The sequence below is a fragment of the Pyrgilauda ruficollis genome, unplaced genomic scaffold (assembly GCF_017590135.1).
Source record: "Pyrgilauda ruficollis isolate IOZ18807 unplaced genomic scaffold, ASM1759013v1 scaffold12, whole genome shotgun sequence".
Classification (NCBI taxonomy): domain Eukaryota; kingdom Metazoa; phylum Chordata; class Aves; order Passeriformes; family Passeridae; genus Pyrgilauda; species Pyrgilauda ruficollis.
This window is the reverse complement of record NW_024510321.1, coordinates 17,791,157-17,815,441: the sequence shown is the minus strand read 5'-3', so window position 1 is coordinate 17,815,441 and position 24,285 is coordinate 17,791,157. Positions and strand designations below refer to the sequence as shown.

The 24,285-nt window shown below is 36.1% G+C and overlaps 1 protein-coding gene across 3 annotated transcripts in view; it reads left to right on the top strand.

The window, feature by feature from the left end:
- The window catches only part of LOC121364006 (macrophage mannose receptor 1-like), a 33,518-nt gene extending 9,783 nt beyond the window's left edge, over window positions 1-23,735 (top strand). For 2 of the 3 annotated variants that reach the window (XM_041486880.1, XM_041486870.1), the window contains exons 8-30: window positions 270-427; window positions 843-953; window positions 2,009-2,124; window positions 2,560-2,708; window positions 4,979-5,178; window positions 5,465-5,592; window positions 6,205-6,292; window positions 6,867-7,002; window positions 8,723-8,761; window positions 8,854-9,017; window positions 10,087-10,154; window positions 10,561-10,661; window positions 11,389-11,531; window positions 12,307-12,412; window positions 13,190-13,386; window positions 14,977-15,079; window positions 15,739-15,971; window positions 17,096-17,261; window positions 18,551-18,703; window positions 20,144-20,260; window positions 20,518-20,685; window positions 21,763-21,798; window positions 22,184-23,735. In XM_041486880.1, coding sequence (XP_041342814.1) covers window positions 270-427; window positions 843-953; window positions 2,009-2,124; window positions 2,560-2,708; window positions 4,979-5,178; window positions 5,465-5,592; window positions 6,205-6,292; window positions 6,867-7,002; window positions 8,723-8,761; window positions 8,854-9,017; window positions 10,087-10,154; window positions 10,561-10,661; window positions 11,389-11,531; window positions 12,307-12,412; window positions 13,190-13,386; window positions 14,977-15,079; window positions 15,739-15,971; window positions 17,096-17,261; window positions 18,551-18,703; window positions 20,144-20,260; window positions 20,518-20,685; window positions 21,763-21,798; window positions 22,184-22,404 — 3,101 coding nt within the window. In that variant the 3' untranslated portion in view covers window positions 22,405-23,735. The remainder of the gene's footprint in view (window positions 1-269; window positions 428-842; window positions 954-2,008; window positions 2,125-2,559; window positions 2,709-4,978; window positions 5,179-5,464; window positions 5,593-6,204; window positions 6,293-6,866; window positions 7,003-8,722; window positions 8,762-8,853; window positions 9,018-10,086; window positions 10,155-10,560; window positions 10,662-11,388; window positions 11,532-12,306; window positions 12,413-13,189; window positions 13,387-14,976; window positions 15,080-15,738; window positions 15,972-17,095; window positions 17,262-18,550; window positions 18,704-20,143; window positions 20,261-20,517; window positions 20,686-21,762; window positions 21,799-22,183) is intronic. The other variant, XM_041486888.1, reaches the window with a different exon arrangement.
- The last annotated feature ends 550 nt before the right edge of the window (window positions 23,736-24,285 follow it).

Genomic DNA, 24,285 nt, shown 5'->3' with positions numbered 1-24,285 from the left:
TTTGAGTGGATTATCTGCATCAGACACCTTGTAGCTGTAGATAAGTAATGTACTTTACTGATAAATCTGACCAATCTAATTTCCTGCTGGTATATAATTTTTAACTTATTGAAAGAAGAATGAGAATTACATTTTAAAATAAATTCATCTGTCTTTTAATACAGATGAATTTGCATTGCAGCTTTGCAATTTCAGCTCATCTCCATAAAATCTCACTCCTATGGACTGTTTCAACTCGGGTAATAACACAAATGAATTCCTGTCCTTAGGAGCTGTGGACGAGCTGTGGATTGGCCTGAATGACCTCAAAATTCAAATGTACTTTGAGTGGAGTGATGGGACTCCTGTGACATATACCAAGTGGTTGCCTGGAGAACCAACCCATGAAGTCACTGGCCAAGAAGATTGCGTCATTATGGCAGGAAAGGTGAAGCATTCCACATGAATCATGCAGTGTAGCACTGCACCATTTGACTTTTAGCTACATTTCTAGGGAGATTTTTAATGCAGCTTAGCATAGTTGCTAAGCTGTATAAAATCAAAGAATGTCACATTTATTCACTCAGACATATGGTTGTTCTAAATTAAATTTAAAATGAAATTTCATAAATATATAAAATATTCATATCTGATTGTGAGTGTACATTATATGCCAAGTAAACCTTAACAGTCTGGCTGTGCCACTTAGCTTAACATAACCTCACCTCCAAGCTCAAATACCTGGAATCCACTAAAAAATACCACTATTCACATTGAAACAGTATTTTGAAAAGAATGATAATATTTCTAAAGTAAAAAGTTTCTGCCTCACTGCTTTTCACCTCTTCCCAAACTGCAACTAGGATGGGTACTGGGCAGACAGTGCCTGTGACAGGAAGTTAGGCTACATCTGCAGAAGAGACCCACTGCAAGGAGTTTCTGGAACAGCAAAGACTGATCCTGCCTGCCTGAAGGTAAGAAGAAAGCATAACCAAGAATCTGGTTAGCAAAATTTCACAAGTTCCTCTTGACAGTGAAATGATCTTTTTTTTTTTTTTTTTCTTTCCTAGCAAGTGTTATTCCAGAACAAATTCAGGGTGATATTTTTCACTACATTCCCATATAAGGAATAATAACAAGCCAGGCCTATTACTTCTCAGAACTTTCTGTGAAAGGAGCTAAAGCCAATTCTGTGGTTGTCAGCATATTTGTTACATTGTTCTGCAACCATCTGTGGTTATTGAATACGTAGTAAGGACTGGTAACAATTCTGGACTATGCAGCATGATGCAAGTGAATTTGTTTTGATCAAGTCATTGTATCCTACTAGTTTTTTCCTTCTTTTTCCTCTTTTTACTTTCCTATTTACTCCTATTCTATATTTAGTAACCTTTCCCACAAACCCATATGGGGAACAGAGCTGAGACTCATTGTGCTCAATGGAGTTAAGCAGCCAAATACAGAACACAGAGTTCATTCACCTTTCTTGGGTGCAGCAAGCAAATCTTGAGATGTCACAACAGGGAAAAGTGACTTGGAATTCAGCTGTAATTTTGAGGATTTTGCTCTTCAGTGATTTCTATGTTACCTCTTCAGTCAGACTTTTTAGGTGATCTGATGTATTACATCAATTAATTAATCAATTTACTGTTCCTTTAGCCTCAGAAACATAGTAAACTTGAGCCAGCATCTCTACTATAATACAGACTACACTTTTCATTTGTTCCAAGCAAAAAATAATTTTATTCATCTCTGAGTCCCTCTGACTTCTTACCAGTAAAATTTTTTTCATTATTGTCAAAAAAGTGAGACTCCACTTTTAATAGGCATTAAATCTCTTCTTTCTGCATTGCTAATCTCTTCTTTGCATTTGCTAAGCTGAATTTCCATTGGTACACTGGAATTCAGATTTATACATAATCATCTTACGTTATATTAAAAATATGTTGGCTTATATATATTCATTGAAATTCAAGTGCTAGAACTTACTTTTTTTTAATTGCAAGTTTATTTCACGTGTTCTTGACAGGGTTGGGAAAGATATGGTTTTTACTGCTACCTGGTTGGACATACCTCTGTAACATTTTCAGAAGCAAAGAAAACCTGTAAAAGGAGCAGTGGTTACTTAACAAGTATAGCAGACAGGTATGAAAACAGTTTAAAAATTGTATATCTGATGCAATAATATTGGAATTTTTAAAAATAGTTGAGAACTTTTTGAAAAAAACCAAACAAACCAAACCAAAAACCCCCACAATATCCCCACAACAACAACAACAAAAAAATAAATTAATAAACATAGTATGGTTTTTCTTACTAAAAATAATTTACACATCGATATTTTCTAGTACTTTACTTTGAAAGAACAGACAACAGCAACTTCAGCTCTGTAAGGAGCAATTTTTCAGTATAGCACAACTTCACCCCCTCTTGCAGCTGGGCCCAGTTAAACAACATATTCCCCCTAAGAGGAAATTTAATGGAGAATCTATTCATTCTAGCTGTGTGAAGTTTGGATGCTGAGGAGTGGAAGATGGAAGGAAAGCTAGACTTAATCCCATCTAACTCCTATCATTTCAGATATGAGCAAGCCTACCTGACCAGCCTCATTGGTCTGAACTCTGAGAAGTATTTTTGGATTGGTCTCTCAGACATGGAAGAGCAAGGGATTTTTAAGTGGGTGACTGGTGAAGGTGTTCTGTACACAAACTGGAATGCAGCAATGCCTGGTACTCTACTGATGCCAAATGATTTTTGCCTTTTTCTTTCTATATATTCTCTGTATTCTTTACACATATATTTCTAGCTTATTATGGTATTAGAAGCTAGTCCCAATGCTTTTCCCTATCTTTCCCCTATCCAGAAGAACAAAACATATTCCAGACCTCCAAGCCCCAGGGGATACAAGGCCCCCATCCTATCTTGTTTTTTTCTGGGAACCAAGGCCAAAAAATAGCACTTCAAGATATATTTTCATAAACGAAGTTTAGTTTCCATCTGAGGGGGGATAAATCTATAGGCCCAGATGGGATCCATCCCAGGGTGGTAAGAGAGCTGGCAGATGAGCTTGTGAAGCTGCTCTCCATCATTTACCCACAGAGAGACCTGGAACAGTTGGATGGATGGACAGAGTACAGTAGGATGAATTATGGTCTTTAACAAGACCAAGTGCCAAGACCTGCACTTTAGTCACAATAACCCCCTGCAGTGTTACAGACTGGGGATGGTGTGGTGGGACAGTGTCCAGGTGGAAAAGGACCTGAGGGTACTGGTTGACAGCTGGCTGAACATGAGCCAGCAATGTGCCCTGGTGGCCAAGAAGATTAACAGCATCCTGACCTGTGTCAGGAATAGTGTGGCCAGCAGGAGCAGGGAGGTCATTCTTCCCTTGCACTTGGCACTGGTGAGGCCACATCTTGGGTGCTGTGTCCAGTTCTGGCCCCTCAGTTTGGAAAGGACAAGGAACAACTGAGGGAGCTGGGGGTGTATAGCCTGGAGAAAAGGCAACTGAGGAGTGACCTTATCACCCTGTACACCTTCTTGAAAGGTGGGTGTAGTCAGGTGGGGGTTGGTCTCTTTCTCCAGGCAGCAACTGACAGAACAAGATGACACAGTCTTAAGCTGTGCCAAGGGAATTATAAGTTGGACATTAGGAAAAAGTTTTTTACAGAAAGGGTGACAAAATACTGGAATTGTCTGCCTGGGGAGGTGGTGGAGTCATCCCTGGATTTTTTTAAAAAGATTGGATGCGGCACTCAGAGCCATGGTTTAGTTGAGATGTTAGGTCATGGGTTGGACTCAATGGTCTTAAAGGTCTCTTCCAACCTAGTGATTCTGTGATTAGAGAGGGTAGAACTGAGGGAAATTACCTCACCTCTTATATATCTTACTGGTGATTTTTGTCAATTATGCTAATTTTCTAAACTTACACAACTGTATTCACCCTATGGTGGGCTGGGAATTTTGTGGACATTTTCCATATCTGCCCCTGCAGGCCTCCAATAAAGATCAGCCTTTATATTACCTCTTATACTAATGTTGTCTCAAAAGTCTGTTGTTTCATTTCTAGGTTCTTTAAGGCATCACTACCAGTGGATTAAATCTATGCTACTAAGGAACTGTGTTCCCTAATTCTAAATTTTCCAACTGTTTCCCATGTATTTATCAAAATAAATTCATGACTACACATATGAACATTCTGCCTTTGAAACAGAAGTGTCTTTGCTACATGTACCTGGCACTGGTGAGGCTGCAAATCAAATCCTGGGTTCAGTTTTGAGTCCCTCACTACAAAAAAATAGGGAGATGCTGCAGCATGTCCAGAGAAGGTCAACACAGCTGGTGAAGGGTCTGGAACATGAGTCTAACAATGAGTGGCTGAGGGAGCTGGAGTTGTTTGGCCTGAAAGAAAAGAGGGTCAGAGGAAACTTTATCACTTTCTACAACTGCCTGAAAGGATGTTGTAATGAGGTGGAGATCAGGCTCTTCTCCCAAGCAACAAGTAATACGGGAAGAGGAAATGGCCTTGTGGTGCATCAGGAGAGCTTTAGATTGGATACCAGGAAATGTTTCTTCACAGAAGGGATGCTCAGGCCTTGGAATGGGCTGCCCAGGGAAGTAGTTGAGTCACCATCCCTGGAGGTATTTACAGGATGTGAAGATATGTAGATGTGGCACTGATGGTTTAGTGGTGGGCCTGGCTGTGCTGTGTTAATTGGCTGGACTCCACAATCTTACAGATCTTTTCCAACCTAAATTATGCCAAAGCCTTGCCATGCGTGACAGGGGAAAGAGGCAGGCAAAGAGTTGTTCATGCATTCAAAGGAAAGGGACAATGATGAAGGACTTGCTGGTTTCCTCTTTTCACAAAGCTTCTCCTGTGATTCGACACTACACTTAATATTTCAAATAGTCTTTTGTAAATTAATTACATGAGCCATAAAAATGTTGAAAGAGCCTCTTTAAAAAACATTTCAACTTTCTTTTTTATCTTGCAAAGGGAAGGAAGCTGGTTGTGTTGCCCTCAGGAGTGGAAATGCAGCTGGACTATGGGACGTTCAGAACTGTGAAGTAAAGGCAAAATTTATCTGCAAAAAATTAGCTGAAAAAGTCACTGTTCCTGCTGCTTCTGAAACAGTTTCTGATTCCAAATGTCCCTTGGGTTGGGATACAAGCAATAGCACTAATTCATGCTTCAGAGTAAGTATTGTTTTTTTGCCATAATCCTACCTGGGAAACAGGAGAGCATCAAATGCACAGGCAATTGAAACCTCACAGAATAGCACAACATAGCAAGCTTTTACACAACTATTCAAGTACCACTGCAATTTTCACTCTATCAGTGATAAGTAAGGTTATCCAATTACTTTTGAATCCATATTGTAATGGATAATCGTAATGGAAGGTTTATTTATTTTTCTTATGCAAGGGAGCCACCAGATTTCAGTTTAGCACACTGAAAACATGGTGTTCAACCTGCATTTAGGGTTTTGTGAGAGAAGAAGATCAAAAGAAAACATGGTTTGAAGCCCGAGATTTCTGCAGAGAAATAGGAGGAGACCTGGCTGCCATTAGAAATGAAGAAGAGCAAACAGTGTTAGAAAACTTAATAAGGTAAGCAAGCAAACTGTCTAATAATTTATATTTTGGTGTAACAACACATGATACAGTAATAAATAATGTGTTGTTTTGCTCCTGAGATAATTATTTTAAAATCTATCTGGTTTTCACCATAACAATAGGAAAAGTAACTGAGAGAATGTCTCATATGAGTAATGTTTTCAAAGAATTTTTGGAGCTCCTAAAATGTGTCATAACCGCAAACATTTTACACTCAGATAAAAACCAACCCAACAACAGAATTTGTTAAATGCTTTTCCACAGACCCTATTCTAAATTTGTTTAGTGAATAATTTTTGAAACCAAATTTTGCCTTCTAGTAGCCTGAACATTTTATTTCTGAGAAAAAAACCACTATAATCACAACATCAAGGCAGAAAAACAACATGCTGTGTTTTCAATACAACCATTTGCAAAGCAGAAAATTTTAAGGTGTGAACTTCATGTACTTGCCAATGGAAGTTTGCTGATCAACAGTCAGCACCAAGTTTAAAATTTCTGCATTGAAATGTTCATTAAGTGTCAGAGTTATTGTCCCACGTAACTTTTAAAATTGAGCAGAGCTAACAACATTACCCTCTTCCACTGTACATTTTTTCACACTAGAAAGAAATCCTCATCATTTCAGCTTTTCTGGATAGGTTTGCAGTGTTTGGATCCTGATGGTGGACTTTCCTGGAGCGATGGTTCTCCGGTGAGTGTTTCACCATGCCAGTTTCCTTCTGTTCTGACATTTTTTCTATTGGAGAAGCTTCCATTACTGGTGTGTATAAAAGGTGTATAAGAATTTCCAAAAATGCCTATTTTTCAGCTGGGTAACTCTGAATCATTATTCTTCATACTAGATTGTTAAAAAACAAAAGAGGCCAATAAACCCTGAGGTTATACCATCACAAAAGTGATAAACAAAGGACTACTTTCAGCTACAGAAATGATTATCCAAAGGCACAAATATATGAGAAAGGTCTCTCCTGATTTTTGTTAGTCTCTGGTGATAAATTGCCAGAGACTTTTTCCTGTTTTTCATTTATAATGTCATTTGAGTCCAGGTTTTGTGGGACAGCTACAGACTGTTAGATGCTGCATAAACTCAAGAGCCCTTGTTTCCTCTTGCAGTGTTTGTAATTTAATAGCTCACATTGGCTTCACAGCCAGAGGAGGGGGAAAAGGAGTGGTTGGAAAGTTTTGTTCTACTTCTCATTCCTTATAGAGTACAGTTTTTTTCCCTGTAGATTAAAATAAAAACCACAGGTGCGTTTTCTCTCTAGGTGAATTATCAAGCAAGCAACTATTTTTACAATACTGCTTTTCAAGATTGTGGAGCAATCAGTGAAAACCCTTCCCTGTCATGGATTAAGGAGCATTGTGAATACAGTCACAACTGGATTTGTGAAATAAAGAAAGGTAGGTTACTTTTTGCTCTAAACTCACCTTAGGAAGAAATTCAAGTTGAATCCATTCTATCATAACAGGAGACTCTACATGTTACATATAGGTAGAAAGTTTTGTTTATTTCACAGGAATTTTGCACACAGAAAAGTAGGTCAAGACCTTTGGAATACAAGATTTCAGCTGTTAACAATAAACTTTTTTGTTTCATTATAAAAAAGTGTATTCCATGATAAGCTTTACTAAAATTACACTTCTTTACGTAATTATGTAAAAATAGAAAATATTATTAAAGCAATCTTAAGAGCTTACCTTGCAATATTCACTGCTCTGCAGAAAAGCAGATTTTTGTCAAAACAGAAATTCTGACTGAGCGAGGAAGAGAGGACTATAATTCAAAGAAAAAAAAATAAAAAGAAGAAAAATACTATTTTGAATTTCCATATGCTCTGTGAAGTGAAACTTCACTCCTCTGCTCAAATGTTGGTACACAACAGCACAGTAGTCACCTACTCTAAATTAAACAACACTACCAGCATTATAGAATTGGTCTTTTTGTAAGATGACATGTAAAGACATGCCTGTAACAACAGGCCTGCTGTAACAAGAAGATGGTAACAAATGCTTCAAAATTTAAGATAGTTTCACATCTTCATCGCATACTAGTAGAAAAATCTCTACTTCTCTGTTTTTTTTTTTCTTTTCTCAGCTATTGTTGGGAAAAATATTCAGTGAATGTTTTTCAAGAGGAATAGCTATGTGTTGGGCTACATATTTTACTTCCCACAGTAACAGCAATGTTCCTCTTGTGGCTCTCACACTAGCCTCTGGGCTCCTTCACACTCATTTCATTTATTACTTCTCTAAAAATGTAATTTCTGTGCTGCTGAATTATTCAAAACAATTTCCTAACCAAGACACATAGTCTCAGCTTCTTATACTTATAAAGCAATAATCATAGACCTCTATCTCAGAGAGATATTGTGAAGATATTTTTCCTGTTAGTTGCTTTATGAGTTGCTTTACCTGCATAATCACCACAGATAAAAATCATTAGCAAAGTGTCAATAGTGGCTGTTTACTGTTAATTAGTAGTACCATATGAATGGCAGAAATTACAGCCTGAAGAAATTGCCATCATTAGTCAGTAGTGCATAATGGCATGCTGAAATAGACACATTACTTCATACTTGAGGAACAGAAGTATATTAGGGCTTTCTTTTAAATCTTGTAACCATTTGCTTTTTAAGATTGCAACCAATCATACAATACATTATTTTTAAAAGCTGACTTTTTTTTTAACCCAAGCATATGTCAAAAAGCAAAAATTTGTTTAGTATTTGAATTTCTTGTTCAAATACAACACAATGTCCATAAAGAATTGTTCAAAGTTTACCAACATTGGAGTATTTTCTCTATTTTCTGTTCTTTCAGAAACAAATATTCATTCAGACTAACTTCAGCCATCCAATTTAGGCAATATTCAAGATATTCAAGATGCACGTATCAAAAATCTACCAAGACAGAGATGTAGGCCTGTAATGCATCTTTTATTCACCAAGCATCCATTTTTAACTTTGCACCAAAGATTCCATATGATTATATTCTACTTTGAGTATGTAAAATGTGAAAAGTTAATAGACATTAAAATAATTTCCATTAATCGAACACTTATACTGGCTCAATGTTTGGGAAATATTTTACATCACCTTTTTTTTATCCTATTTCATTACAGGGACACCCTTGAAACCAGAACCTCTGGGCCCTTCTACCAGTAAGCTTCTGTTTATTTTCACTTACAATGTAACACCACCAGCTTTGCGTAAGAACTGAGAAGAATGTAGAGATTTCTCTTCTGTGTTGCAGCATATGAAGTCACAGAAGATGGCTGGATTATAAAAGGAGACAAACAATATTTTTTCAGCCTAGAAAAGACCTCTATGGAGAAAGCCAGAACATTCTGCAAAAGCAACCACGGAAATCTTGCTACTATTGGAAATAATAGTGAAAGAAAATTTTTGTGGAAATATGTAAGGGGAGATTTTGTTATGTTATACACTACATGGCTTATATCCTCTGCTTGTGAAGTACAGAAAAATGTGCTTGTTGTATAATATTACCACTTTTACCAAATATTACTACTACTAAAATTTTATTAGTATTAGCTTTAAATATTCTATGAAAAAATATTTATGCTACTAAATGAATTTTCACTTTGGGAAAAAAAAAACATGTAGAAGAAGTTACTGTTTACTAGAATGGGTATATTTTTGTCTATTTTAGTCTGAATGGAGTTCTGAGCAAATACATAAGGAGCAAGGAACAGGCAGAGTAGGTGTATTCTCAGAAAACTCTCCTGCTGACAGGGTGGTTGCCTCTATTCTGAATATCATATACTAGAATACAGCGTTGGGCATAGATCAGGCAGGAAACTGCCAGCGTAGCTTTGATGGTCCTACCTGATGGTCATGTTGCTCTCCAAAACAGCTTTTCAAAGAAAGGCTGGTCCAGGTTGGACTGATCATTCCAACAACCCTTCATGGATCAGTTTTCCTGTACCATGACCAAAGCACAGCAAGGGAATGCTGACAACCAAATAGCACGGACGGTATCTCAAACCTCTGCCATAATCCTGCTTGGTTTGCTACTACCAACATAGCCACACAATCACCTTTCTGAGGCACACTATTAGCTGGTTGTTTTTATTGTGGGAAGGGATATGACAGGAGGAGAGCTCAGCCAGCTTGAGATACAAGAATTACATAGCTGCTTACAACCAGGAAAGTATCAAAAATTCAAAAATTTTACACTTCATGTTTTTCTCAAGTCTTCTATGACTTTTTCTTCTTAAATTGAGAACAGAACTTTGAAAGCTTTGATCATACCAGTAATTCAGCCAAAAATGGGAATGTATCAACAAAAAAAATAATAATAAAGCAAAACTAAAAGCTGTATGGTATCTCAGGTGACTGTGCACAATAATTTAAAGAATATGTATTAATTTCTTTGCTTCCATAGCACAATATTTACACTTTTTTTTGTATTAGATGACTAATAAATATTATAAAACACTAATCAAAAATATATTTTTATGTTTAGATCTTAAAAAATGGCAAACTGAACTCATATCTTATAGGATTAATTCAGGATGCTGATCGACAGTTCAGGTAGGTAAATACGCTACATCAAGATCCATAAAGAGCAGTTGCAGTAGTATTGTACTGCCAAAGTTCTTTCTGGAGGAACCACTGCAAAGGAGTTAAATGCAGATTCAGAGAGTGATAATGCTTGTTGAAATGTGTGCTCTCCCTTGGTTAAACAACACTGTACATACACAGTTCAAAATGGAACTTTTGTATCTATGAATATGTCAATATCTGTTAAAAATAAAGGTATTTTTGTCTTTGACTTGATATGCAGGGATTTGATTATATAAGGTCTTTTAATCCTAATGGAAACTCAATTTACAGAGACACTCAGCTCTAATGTTTAAAAAATATTTTTAGTATGTTAAGGAAGATTTTTCTCAAGTGTTTCATGGACATTGTCTCAGCAACCACTACTGTTTTTCAGTTGGATGAGTGGAAGCCCAGTGCACTATGCAGCTTGGGCACAGGGTGAGCCCAACTTTGCACAAGCTCAAGAAAATTGTGTGGTTTTAAATAAAAAAGATGGTGAGTTACACAACTATGGTTTGTAAAGCCATTTTATGGCTGCTGTTCTTCCAATGTTTGTTTGAAATCTCTTGTCAATTTTCACCCATTCTTTACCAGAAATTTTGAGAAATATGCATTATAAAGAATAGTTATTATATCTGAGGTTTCTTCAGGGGAAATATTATCTGTAAAAGTGGAGTCTAAGAAATTGATTTTAATGGGGAATGCAGTGGCAATTTAATCAGCTGCACAAAGAAAATGTTCAATTCAAATCAAGAGCAATTAGTTTTTAAAATCATTACCATTAGATAATAGTGAATTGAAAATATTTCCTAATAATAGAAAGTATTTGAACTTATAATAATAGTTCTATAATTTATTTTTAATAATTAGATATTATTTTTAGTAATAAGAGAATTGTTAGCAAAGGAATAGAACATATACAGATTTTCAAATTCTATAGTGCTTTCACTGATTAAGCTTTACTTGGCACTTGCATCTTTGAGTGCAACAAAGCTGTTTGGGAGGGTTTCACTGAGAGGCCATCTCATCTGGCCACTTCTCCCCCAGTCACAGCAGGACCAAAGTGCTCCTCTGTACAGGGACAATGAGAGGTAGAGCTGAGCTAATGCTGGTTATCCCATATTCCCAGGCAGATTGCTTCTGAACTCCAGAAACCAGTTCACCTTCCCACAAATTTCAATCTTATTCAGTGTTTTAATACCTAAACTTCAATTGATTTCAGGCTTGTGGAATGATGTCAATTGTGGTTTTTCCAATGGCTATATCTGTGAGAGGCACAGAAGTTTTATAAATGCAACTCTTCCTTCAGCAGTACCTTCAGCTCCTGGAGGATGTCCTGCACATTGGATTTTATTTAAAAATCAGGTATGATATTTTCATGTAAGCACAATGATATTACTGCTTTGGAAGATACTTAAATATACAGTAAAGGCCTTTTGTCTCTCAGATATGTTTTGTCAGTTGTATTAAAAAATGAACCCATTGGCTAATTACTGCAAAATTGGTTTTACAGATGTTTAATTGTTTTCTTGAGAAGTTGTCACCTGAGGCACATTGGGAACTGTTACATTGTATATATGTTTCAAAAAACTGGAGAACTGAATTCATCTGAAAGCACTGGGCATAGCACAAAATCAGTCATTTGAGATGGAACAAAGCAGAAATAAGACAAATTTTTTCTAAACAGGCTTCAATGTAATGCTTGCCTCTTCCCAAAAGGGAAAAACTCGATGTGCTTAATAAGTGAGGGTTCTCTTTCCATACATAGAGCATTGTTATTAAGGCATCCACTGATATCACACCAGGTGAGTTTATGCCAGGTTACAGTCATCAAAGTTATTATTTTCCACAAACCATGCAAGATAATTCTCTGACTGTGCTACTGGCACAACACAGAGCAGAGGGTGAGCTGCAAACATGGAGGGCACGTGAGGCACCCTGGTAATTATCAGAACTTTGAGAGTGAAAGCCAGAGAGCAAATTTAAAACTTGTAAATGGTTTTGACTTGGCTCCAGATCCAAATTAACTGAAAAAATATTTTGGGGGTCTGAATTAGGCTGATTTTTACTTAAACTAGTGTAATTCATACCTAAATTCTTTCTCCTGTCACTCTAACAGTCTACACTTATTTTTCCCTAGTGTTACAAATTTTTTGGCTCTGGCTATGATAACTGGAGTACTGGAAGAAGAGTTTGCATGAGCCTTGGAGGAAATTTGGCAAGCATACCTAATGAACAAGTTCAAGGTATAGTGCAACAGCCCCTTAGGTAATAGAGAGCCTTTATTCTGTATACAGTGGACATTTCCGGCAAAGAAGGCAAATGTCAGTATGTAAATATATGCTTTTTATAATTTGTGTATTCAAATTATGCTTATATGGCCATGGCATCAAATGTTTTTAGAACTGAACAATCTGTTTGGGGCATGCTAGTGATGCTAAGGATTGCTTCCTCATGTTACATGCAAAGCGTCTTACATTATTTATAGGCATGAATTAGGATAAAATTAAAAATCCAGATATGGCATTTGTAGCTTTAGGCACAGAGAAAAAAACAGAATGCATGGTCTGTTTTGCCAGAAATAGAATGGGATATGCTTCTATACCTCTGCCTAAATTCTGCAACTCAATTTAGCAGAATGGCAGAGAAAGGCATATTTTTACCTTGCCTGTGTTCCCTGGCTTCCATTTGCAGCTGTATGTATTTCCATCATCCTGACTGCTGAAATAAGTGAACTCTTTAGATATCATGGTGGTCAGACAGGCTTTTTTTTTCTTTCCCATTTCAAATCTTGCTTCATTGTTCCCAAATTCTATGACTCTTTGAGATTTTTCATGGGCATAGGCTTGGCATAACCTTGAAATAATGAAATCAGGTAAATTTCTGATCAAATATAATTAAAATGTTTTATAAGACTTCAATGAAAAAAAACCAGTTAAGTATTTGTTTATGAGTTGATGTTTTGACTGATCATTAACACATGTAACACATTAATTTTCTCCTCTATTGGCTTTTTATTCCAGCTTTCCTCACGTACCATTTGAAGGAAGTTTCAAATGATCTTTGGATTGGCTTGAATGATATGCTCAGTGAACTCAACTTTGTTTGGTCTGATGGAAGTGCTGTCCCATATACAAACTGGGCTAAAGGTTCCCCAAAACTTGTAGAACCTGTTTTGTATGACAGTCTGCATCCAGAAGATGGCCTAAATCGGCAACAGGTAAATATTGCTTAGTGTTTACCATCAAGCCTAAATCTGAGGAGCAATATCACTCCCAGTAAACAGCTCACTTCACTACAGACCTTGCCCCAGCCTTCTCCACTGGTTGGTCATCTATCTTTACACTGGAACTAGATATAAAACCTTTCAATGTTTGAGTATTCTAGCTATTTCAGAGCATAAAATGGCATTGCTAATTTTGTCAAAGTATTTGGCAAAATTGCAGCAATGGCCAGATTGAATAAAAGACTGGATATATTGAATAAAGTTAGCAAAGTTACTTTCTTTTTCATAGTAAATTGTTAATTTTTCAGAGAATATAAATGTAACATTAGAATTTTAGAAGTCAACACACAATTACTTTCATGTCTATGAAGGAAGGAGAAGAGGATGCAAGAGGAAAGCATTTTAACTTTTTCCCTTTTTAAAATTGTAATTGAATTACTAAGGGCCAGTAAATGTCAACTACCTTCTAAGCCCATCAAACTCTCTCCACTGCTAGCACTTAAATTAAACCTCATAATGCTGTAAATAAAATAGCATTCTAAATAACCACACCAATACAGACTGATTTGCACACCCACATTGCCTATTTTCTACTTATTTCTATATCTTGCTTTCCAAACTTGCCCTTCACAATATGTCATTCCACTCACTGTCCATTCTCCCAGCATTTTTGTATCCATAGCTTTAGTGAAGTCAGGGATCTGGGCAACCAACTTAATCTACACCTGAGCCAATTCATGTTGCTCTTCCCCATGTAGCCATTGGTCAAGGCATGCAGGAAGACATAAATGACACTGCACAAACCATAGCTCCACTGCAGCTCTAATAACACTAGGAAATACCAAGCAGGAAAAAAAAAAGTGCCAAAGTACATTGTGCTTTTCTCCTTCACCTTCAAGACACTAACAGCTCTCTCCTTTAAAGGGTCCTTTTCAAAGGCCAAACAATTACCCCATGGCAGCTTAGCAGAGGAGATTGCAGCTTGTAATAAACTTGTAATAAATTTCAGCTTCTTAAGCTGATCTCATGTAGCTGAAAGAGAAATTCTAAGAACTAGAGCTGATGAGAGCTCTGCCAAGGACTGTAATCTAGGTGACTTTGTCAAGAATCAGCACTATTTATAGCTGTCTTTGTAAGTGAAATAAAAAGTACAACCTCTATTTCATTTTTATTCAAAAACTTAATAATAGTCACCCATTAGTTGGGATAGATAATGTGGAAGAAAGTTCTTGAAAATAAGAATGTCTTTCAAGCATTTCTCCTGGAAAATAACTAAATGAACAAGCAGGCTGAGCTGAACAGTGTACAACAGGGGAACTGGCCATCACACGGGAGGTCAGAAAGGACAGAGAAGGATGAATGAAAGGTATTTCTAGAGTTGTAACACACCCTACAACATCAGAACTAAAAAAAAAAAAAAAAAAAAAAAAAAAAAAAAAAAAAAAAAAAAAAAAAAAAAAAACCAAAAACCAAAAAAAACCAAAAAAAAAACTAAAAAAACCCCAAACCTAAAACTACTCAGTTATAGTACTCTGTTTTATAACTTCTAATATGCATGTATATTAATTTCCTTACTTCCAACAGTTTGACTGTGTTTCTCTGAAGAGAGGTCCTGCTGATGACACAGGAAAATGGAATAATGAGGAGTGTTATAAGCACAGAGGGTATATATGCCAGAAGAATAGTGGTGAGCTCTGTAATGTTAATCTTGAAAATTATAGCATAAGGATAAAACCAAATTTTCTTGTTTAATATACTTTATTTCAGTTTATTTTTGGTTTTCTTTCATTTTGTTTTGGTTTTTAGGTAAAGGATCAGTAAAACCTAAGGGCCCATCCCGCTTCCCAGTGTTACTTAGCAATGTTTTTCAGAAAACATAGCAGAATATAGGAAAAGAAAATTATTTTATTTTTAAAAGTGTAATTAAATAGATGAAGCCCAAAACCATTTTAATTACATGTGTTCATAATGATCTATAGGGTATCAAAACTAGTAAGTTTAACACTTATCCATATAAATCTTATAGTCATTAAGCTGCAAAGAGTATTTGAAAAGCAGGCAGGGCAGATGTGTTATTTTTGAATGATGGGGAAAATTTACCTCTGCAGTGTAAAATACTGTGCATTTACTGATTCAGAATTGTCAGAGGTTGAAAATACATGTCTTTTATCAGAACTGTTGTTTTGATGTTATATTTAATTATAAAAAGCTAAGAAGATGTTTCATTCCATTAGTAATTTTATATTAGGTTTGTAAATAACAAAGATGTTAATTGCTCAAGTCAAGTATGTGACTCCAGATTTAACTACTCGTGGGGCTTTTTTTTTTTCCCCTTTTTTCCTACAGATCCTGAACTTTTTAAATCACCAGCAACAGTGCTGGACTTTGCTTTTGACCCTTCTAGAGGGATTAGCTATTCTGTCACCCATTCCAAAATGAACTGGAAGGAAGCACACCAAAACTGCAATAACAATGCCTCAGAACTTGCCAGCATTTTAGACCCATATGGCCAGGCACTGTTGTTCCTACTCGCAGAGGAATATGGAGAGCCTCTGTGGATTGGTCTTAACAGCAACATGGTAAGAACCAAGGCATTGCATACATGCAGTCAGGCTGACACAGGACCTGATTTTACTTCATGCTCTCATCTCGCTGCCATTGGGATTTCTGCCAGTGTAGAGCTGAAAACAGCATGTTACATCAATGTAACAGCCATTTGCAATGGAAATCTTCAAATAAGACTCATACAGTCGAGATTTCCTTTAGCACAAGGAAATGTTCCTGTAAAACCAGTACACAACAGCGTAGTGTGTTGTTTGGAGTAGTTTAAAGTATCTTGGATATAAATTGTAAAATTTCCTATTTTTTGAGTTGATTTTAATCTAAAAGTGGTTCCTGCCCTCCTGCCATGTGTTTATGTACCTCAGTGATCAGTGACAAGGTATCAGAGGTCACACACCTGTCACCTGATGAGGAACGATTTTTATGTGTGTGTTTATGCTCACACATTTTACTAGAGTAGTCTTATTTATGGTAGAAATAGAAAACTACAGAACAGAAACTGGGGTAAATACTAGTAAAAGGAATATTGAGACTATATCATATGGCACATATTGACCATGGCTGTATTTTTTTTTAAATTTGAAAATATAACTGGTGTAACTGCTCCCATTAGAAATTAGAATACTGTGGAAAAATAATCCTATCTATTTGTGAGATGTCTATATCAGTTGTATGACAGGAGAGGGTGAACATTTGGATGGTAGGTGTGTTTTGACATGCTACACTCTTCATCCTGAATCACAGTCACGACAACTTCAACAAAAGCATTGGTGATCAGAGCTGCTTAAGAGCACTCCCACACACACTCCCATTCTCCATGCAGATGTTTGGGTGGTCATACCAACAGGATATCTTTTCTGACTCCTAATTTTATGCCTTCTCTCATGCCCCCCTTTTTTACCCTTCAATTTCACAATGCTTGAAAAAAAATGCTCTGAATTAATGTTAGATATTTTTTGGAGACGTTCACATTTGTGGATGACAGACACTGTACATTTTAGTCAGTTAGCATTTACCAGCTAAGAAGAGGCACTAGTAAGCAGACAATTCTACACTGGTTATGTGAGAGTCCTCTTGAGGATCCTGTATAGTAACTGTGTCTCTGTAAGCAAATGTGAAATTACCTCCATTTCACTTCCAGACCAGTGGCAAGTATCAATGGATTGACAGGTGGAGTTTAGTTTACAGCAAGTGGGCCAGTGGAGAACCAAAGCAGACATTAGCCTGTGTCTACCTAGACACTGATGGCACCTGGAAGACAGCTTCTTGCGAGGAAAAATTCTTTTCTGTCTGTAAAAAATCAGATGGTGAGTAACTCCATACATGCATCTTGACTCGAGGCTGTATAGTGCAATAAGCCAGTGGAAAAATACTTTGTTAATACACCAGTATACAGGAAGACAGGATTACCTAACTAGTTCTAAATATGACATGAATTCTTTCCAAAAGTTAATTGATTCATAGTAATTACCAAAAGCCTAACAACTAAAGGATTGAATATTCACTTTTTTAAACTACTTATCTTATTAGGAAAAGTAATTCACTTGCTACAAGATCTGTTTTTATTAGACATTATATCTGGGTATCCAGTTTGGGGTAGCAACGTTTGAAAAGCTTCTCGGTCAACTAGGGTTTTCAAATCACCAGTAACAATAATTTAAAGAAAAGACTGGAGTTGGACAAAAAACTAAGAAACCAAAGACTGTGAGAAACCATATTATTATTACTAAATATTAAAAAATATTTTTTACAGCCTTACAGGATGGAATTTAATTTTTCTATGTGTCTGATATGAGTTGGAAAGGGGTAACAGACTTAAATACAGCAAGAAAAACCTTCTGATTTTATCAGTACAGAAGTTTTTAATAAATATTCTGGACAGACCAGCAAATCTCCATCACTACAGCTTGCAAAGAACAGACAGGACTAATATCTGTCAAAAACAATATATCAGCTTCATGTCACCTGTGAGCACAAAGATGAAGTAAATAACCCCTTGGAAAGCACAATCTTGTATAATTTATATGGAAATAAGTAAAAATATTATTTAAAAACTTAGCTATATTCTTGGATTTTTTTATGGAAGACTTTGAATCATTAGCAAATTTAAGTCACATGTCAAATTATGTTCTAAGCTGTTTTAATAGGACAAAAAAACCTCAAAATTCATATAGAATGTCTCTTTTCACTTTATGATTCTGGAAATCTCATTTGAGAGCTAAGTATCCCTTAGGGGAAAGCAACAGACTGTAGAAGACTCACAGGAAGAAAATTTGGCAGAATACATAATATACATTGCATCTGTATTTATGTACCCATCCAAAACTTTTCTATTATATCAGTCACCATGGAATGTATTCAGGATGCAGTTTAATAAAAAGTCCTGCAAGCTATGCTTAGTTATACCAACACTTTCATTCACAATTACAGTTTGTATTGTCTCAAACAGAAAGAACCATATTCAAGCTCTTAGAACTGGCTTCATTTCCTCTAAGATTACAAACCTAACATAATCATTTAGTTTTGTCATACTAGTATAATGGGAAAAACAAGTCATATAAAATAGCTGGACTCCACCTACCTGATCTCTTATCAGTAATGGCCCCTACTGAACCCCCACAACTTCCTGGAAAATGCCCTGAATCAAGAGGACACAAATCTTGGATACCTTTCTCTGGTCACTGCTATTACTTTGAGGCCTCCAAGAAAAGAAGTTGGTCTCAAGCTCAGGAGGAATGTGCCCGACTAGGTGAGTGTTTAGTCTTAGAAAGATTGATAATGTAATTAAACACATAAAATAATGGATAATATTGCTAAGCAAACCTCAAATTACTTTAAAACTTCATATTTAATACCTTTTTTGGTTGCTTTTCTGAGCATGCTTTTGCACAATAAACATAACTTTTGTCAGAGACAGCAGCATATCTCAAATATCAGGTGAAATACAAGAACCACAAAAATATTAAATTCCTATTATTTTTATGGCAAAAAAAAAATAGGGAAATAAACATTTTTACAGACTCACTAAGGCACAGGCTGAAGGATTGGTTTTCCTTTTCCCAAGTAAAAGGATCTCCACATGCAGTGCAATCTGGGAGACACAAAGTCATAGGATAGCTGTGTTTGTTAGTTACAGGGCACAGTTCATTAAGTGGATCTTAGTGGCTGGACAAGAAATGAGATGGAGGAGCTGCTTATATTTCATGAATCAGTAAAACACACCAACTGGGTGTGCTCACCTGCTCTGGAACAGCCCCATGCTTCCTCCATGGAAAGAAGAGCAGTACCTTCATCAGAGAAGGGAAAAGACACTTTGCCCCACATTTCTGAGAACTGGTGCAATGCAACACATATTTCAGTGTGAGTAAGAATAAGAAACATCCTATACATTTCCAAAGGCACTTCTTCATATATCTGAAAACACTGACCTATAACTGAGTAAACAGAAAAAATAGCTTTGTAAAGTCATTTTGCTCTACAGCTGTACAAAACAGAATTCCTGCAGTGGTTTTGTAGAAAGATAAATCACATAATTACTACAAAAAATAAACATTGCACTAATAACCAGGATGAAAGGTTACAACTGGACACTGCTCTGTGTTGTAAATTCCTACACTTTTGCCTGCCTGTTACCCACTGGCCAGGCCAGGAAGGTGGTCATTTCCTTGTGTTCCCAACACAGCTTTGTGTATTTCCAATGCCAGGGCATATGAAAATTATAAATCAACTTCTGGACATCTTCTGGACTGCAACCTCCATCTGCTGACACATCAGGCACTGCCAAAACTGCTGCCCAGCCACCAATGAGAGATAGAGCTGTAGTGGCAAGAGGCACGGTGGTGACTACATCACATGCACCTGTTTCAGCTTACTAGCACCACAATCTGGGATGTGGTCAGGCTTGTCCAAAAAGTATTGCAAAAAAGCAATTGTTCTTCTCTAAAATAGCAAAGACTAAAAAAATCCAGAAAATTTCAGAAAACCCATATCTTTGTGCAGATTTGTATCCATACAATACACAGTCACGCTCAAAAAAATACCATACAGAGATACAATACCCACAACAAGACTGGTGAATAATACAGAAGAGTTGGTGTCTTTTATATACTTTTGCATCTCTTTTATGTGTTTGTTGACTTGAGCTCTAAGAAAATGACTCACTGTGATGTGTTCCTTAATATTTTTTCAGGTGCTGATTTGGTATCAGTAGGAGACTATAGTGAAACAAACTTTCTGTCAGAAACCATTAAGATACTCCATGGAAAATCACTGAACTTTTGGGTAGGGCTAAAGAAAAGTGACAGAGGTAATATTTTTCATCACATTACCCTATCAAATGAAATTACATGGTAAAAGAAATCAACTTTGTACACTTGAAACTACATCTATATATATAAAAATTACACAAAGTTTATTTCAAATTATGCCTAAATGTGCTTAAAATTATATCTAAAACATTTAACCAGCTATTCATGTTATAAATATTTGTTTTCTCCATTACAACTCATTCTATTTGTCTAGACCCATGTATTTTACACATACATGTCAAATTTTTAATATTAGGACAGTGGGTATGGACAGATAAATCTGCAATGGATTTTGTCAACTGGCAATTGGGAGAACCATCAAACCAAAGGCTTAAAGACTGCGGAGAACTATGTGCAGTGTCTGGCTTCTGGAACACCAACCTCTGTTCTTTCAAAAAAGGATATATCTGTAAAAAAATTAAAAGTAAGTAGTATTTCTAATATTTTAAGGTTAATAATGTCTAATAATGTATTTTCATTGTACAACACAGAAATGTAAAATACTCTGTGTGCAAAATGAATTGATTCTAATGGCTGCCTAAACACTGACAAGCCCCACATGGCTTCTGACTGCCTTCTCAAAAGGCTGCATCTCCCCTGTGTCCTCTAGGACTACCATCAGCCCTGTACAGCCATCACGAATACTTCAGGCCCCTGAGTTTAGGTGAAAGCTAAGCTCAAAAGCAACACTTTGTCTAATTTCAGCTGAATGTATTCTCAAACAAAATCTTGTTCTGATGAGTGCAATGCAAACTGTCTTGTAGAAATGCTGGAACTGGTGATTCCTTTCCTTACTGACCACCGATCTGATGGATTACAGGAATAGTACGGCAAACATTCTTGTGGCATTCTTTATCTACACTATGATTATTATTATCATGTTTAATAAAATACTGATAGTATCCTGATAGAAAAATTATAATCTGTAAGAAAATGCATAAATTAGTTTACCAGTTACTAAATCAAAGTGGTACAGAACATGGACATTTTGTTTGGTTAAACTTCATATTTCTGTTCACCTTTGTATTACCTGCTATGTTCAGGAAGAGCAATTACCATAGGGACCACATCCACATGGAATGGTTGTCTCTCACAGAAGGGGCTACAACAATAGAAAAGTCCTTTCAGCTCAAGTAAAATGCTCAAGATGCACTGCTAACCCTCAAGACATCCTTTCAGGAAACACCTTAAAATGACTAAGGATACTGTGGGGAGATTCTCAGAAATAAACATATTTGAAAACACTTTTTGAAATAACAGAAATCTGTCTCTACATGTTGTGTTGGGTATCATGACTGAGGAAGTCAGATGCTCTTAGGATGAAAGACCCAATCATCCTACTAGAGTTTTACACATGCTTAGTTCCATCCCTCTGGAAGAGTGTCCATCACCAACACATGAATTCAGGGGGAATTATCAGAAACACTGACACTTAGGAACTTTGAAATGCCTTTTTTTTTTTTTTAAGCATTCAGAATAAACGTTTTTTTCCTTTCTAAAGCTCCTGAAAACAAAGAAATGTCAACAGAAAATACAGGTAAGCATACTTTCTTTTAAGTAGAATAACAAGAGCATGCTAAAATCAAACAGGAATATAATTACAGTTTCACAGTATTTGTTTTGAGAGTGTTTAAAAATAAAAAGTCCATAAAGTTTTACTCTGTATCTCAATATAGGATATAGAGGTTATCCTGAAGTAAACATTTATTTACTTTTATGTTTATATATTTAATATTGGCCTTGGATCAGATTTAATTACATTTTGTTTGGTATTCATTAAAAAAAAAAACAAACCAAAGCACATGTTGAACTGAAAATCCATGTGCACATTGATTTTTTTTTTTGTTTTCTTGTTATAGAAGTCTCATTTATTACTAAATTCTGAAATCTTTTAACCTTTATTCCATTGTATATTCTTACAGAAGAGAAAATGGGGAAAGTACTTTCTGCTGGCATCATTTGGCTGTTCTTTCTTCTAGCCCTTTCTATAGTTGGAGCTGGAAGTATAATTTATTTCTGCTTGAGGAGGAAAAGACAAAACTTGCCACATATTTCAACCAGAATGAGTGGATCAGAAGCAACTGTGGATATTCAAGTAAAAGACACACATTCAGACATGCAGTCTGACCAAATGCCCATGTGATCCAACTACCAAAAACCAGGCCACAAATCAGTGAAATCTTACCCCAGCTTTGTCTTCTCCTACCCAGACAACAGTCTCCTTTCTTCTCAAATATACATACATCTTTCAAAATTCCTTCCAAAGTGTTACAGAGTAGTTTAGTCTAGGGAATGTATATGTGTTATTCATATAAATGGGCATGGGTGAAAAGATGGCTCCAGAGGTGCTATGGGGAAAGTCTGACATATATTTATGATGTGAAAATGACTTTATTTAGCTTAGTGTAGAAATTCTCCCTTTTTAAAAACAGAGGAAATCATTAGTCATTGCTTTAAATTATTTTTCTCTGTGTGTTATTATATGGTATCTAGACTATGATGGGAATCACAGAATTAACTAGGCTGGAAAAGACCTTTGAGATCATCAAGTCCAACCTATGAAACACTGCTCATATCAGGTTTTCAGTTTCATAGTTTATGATACTATCTTTTTATTCATGTAAAAACTGTTACCATACCTGCATCTATGCATTAAGTACTATTTGTTTACAAAAGAAAATTGCAAAATAATTGAAGAGGCTAATTTAATTTTGCCTCCAGTCTGAATTTTTTAATAATGCAATTTCCTACAGTCTTGCACTATTCTAGTATTCTGCAAATACCTCTATTTTTCTGCAGTTCAAATTAATAATAATGATAGAACAGGAGAGGACCTGTCCACTGGGTTTTATTTTAGTATGCAGAACTGCCCCTTTCTAAATCCAAGCGTGCATAATAAATGGCTGTCTTATAGTGCTTTCTGTAATTCTTTGGTGCAGCAATATAAAATCACTGACATACTTTTTGAAAATACATTCCTTCTTTTTTGTTGTGATTTCGTGTGACAAGGTGCTGCCTAGACCCTTCTCAGCTTTTCTTCCATTGTACACAGTAGCAGCGTTTGCCTCAGGGAGCAGTTTATCATTCTGCGTATTTTAAGACATGCATCACCCCTCCTGAGAAATGGGAACACTTTTTCCCAAGCCACAAGAGGACATGTGGCACTAACAGAGCTCACTGAAGGCCATTTGGAGGAGCAGGACTACAGCAAAGGGGCTTCTACCAAATGTATGTACTGGGCAACAGATTCTTTCTTTTGCACTTCTGTCAGAACTTCTCACTCACTCCACATGCTTACAGTCTGACTGACAAAAAGATGTGACCACACTAAAAATCTCTGCAAGGGAAGAAAATACCTGGAATAAGTGGAATAGGTTTCTGCACCAGGACTTCTGTGTCTATGCCTCAGCAGCTTGAGAACATGCTTGAATTACCTCTATTATTTACTTTTATTCTAGATATCCATCAACCAATAAAGGCTTCTAATTAAAAATGTTATTGATAGTTACTTATAATGGAATTCCTTCCTCTAGGAATACTTATTTCAGATATTTTAACAAGGGCTATCTTGAAACATGGGTCACTCTGGTAATATTTCCTTCTGAAAGTTCAATTTTCCCCAGCACTCCTTTGCTGGATGGACACACATGATTCCACACATTATTCTACACCTTTGGTTAAGCTGGTAAAGAACTCTCACCAAACACAGAAACAGAAAGATATCTGAAGAATGTGTGGCTTTCCTTTTCTTACTTAACCAAGTAATGTTGTACATAAAAGACCTGGTTAAAAACAAACCAAACCACCAAAAAAACCCAAACACAAAACTCCCATCCACAGGTTATTGAAAACAGAATTAAAAATTAAGTAAACAAAAGTCTATTTTACAATTTATGTAATTTGAATACTTTGTAAAGCCCAGAGATAACAGCCTTCAGATAACAGTTCCTTGTTACTATAATAAGTCCTGTAGTACTCCTTGCAATAAAGAAAGTCATAACCATTTTCAGGAGGAAATAGGAAA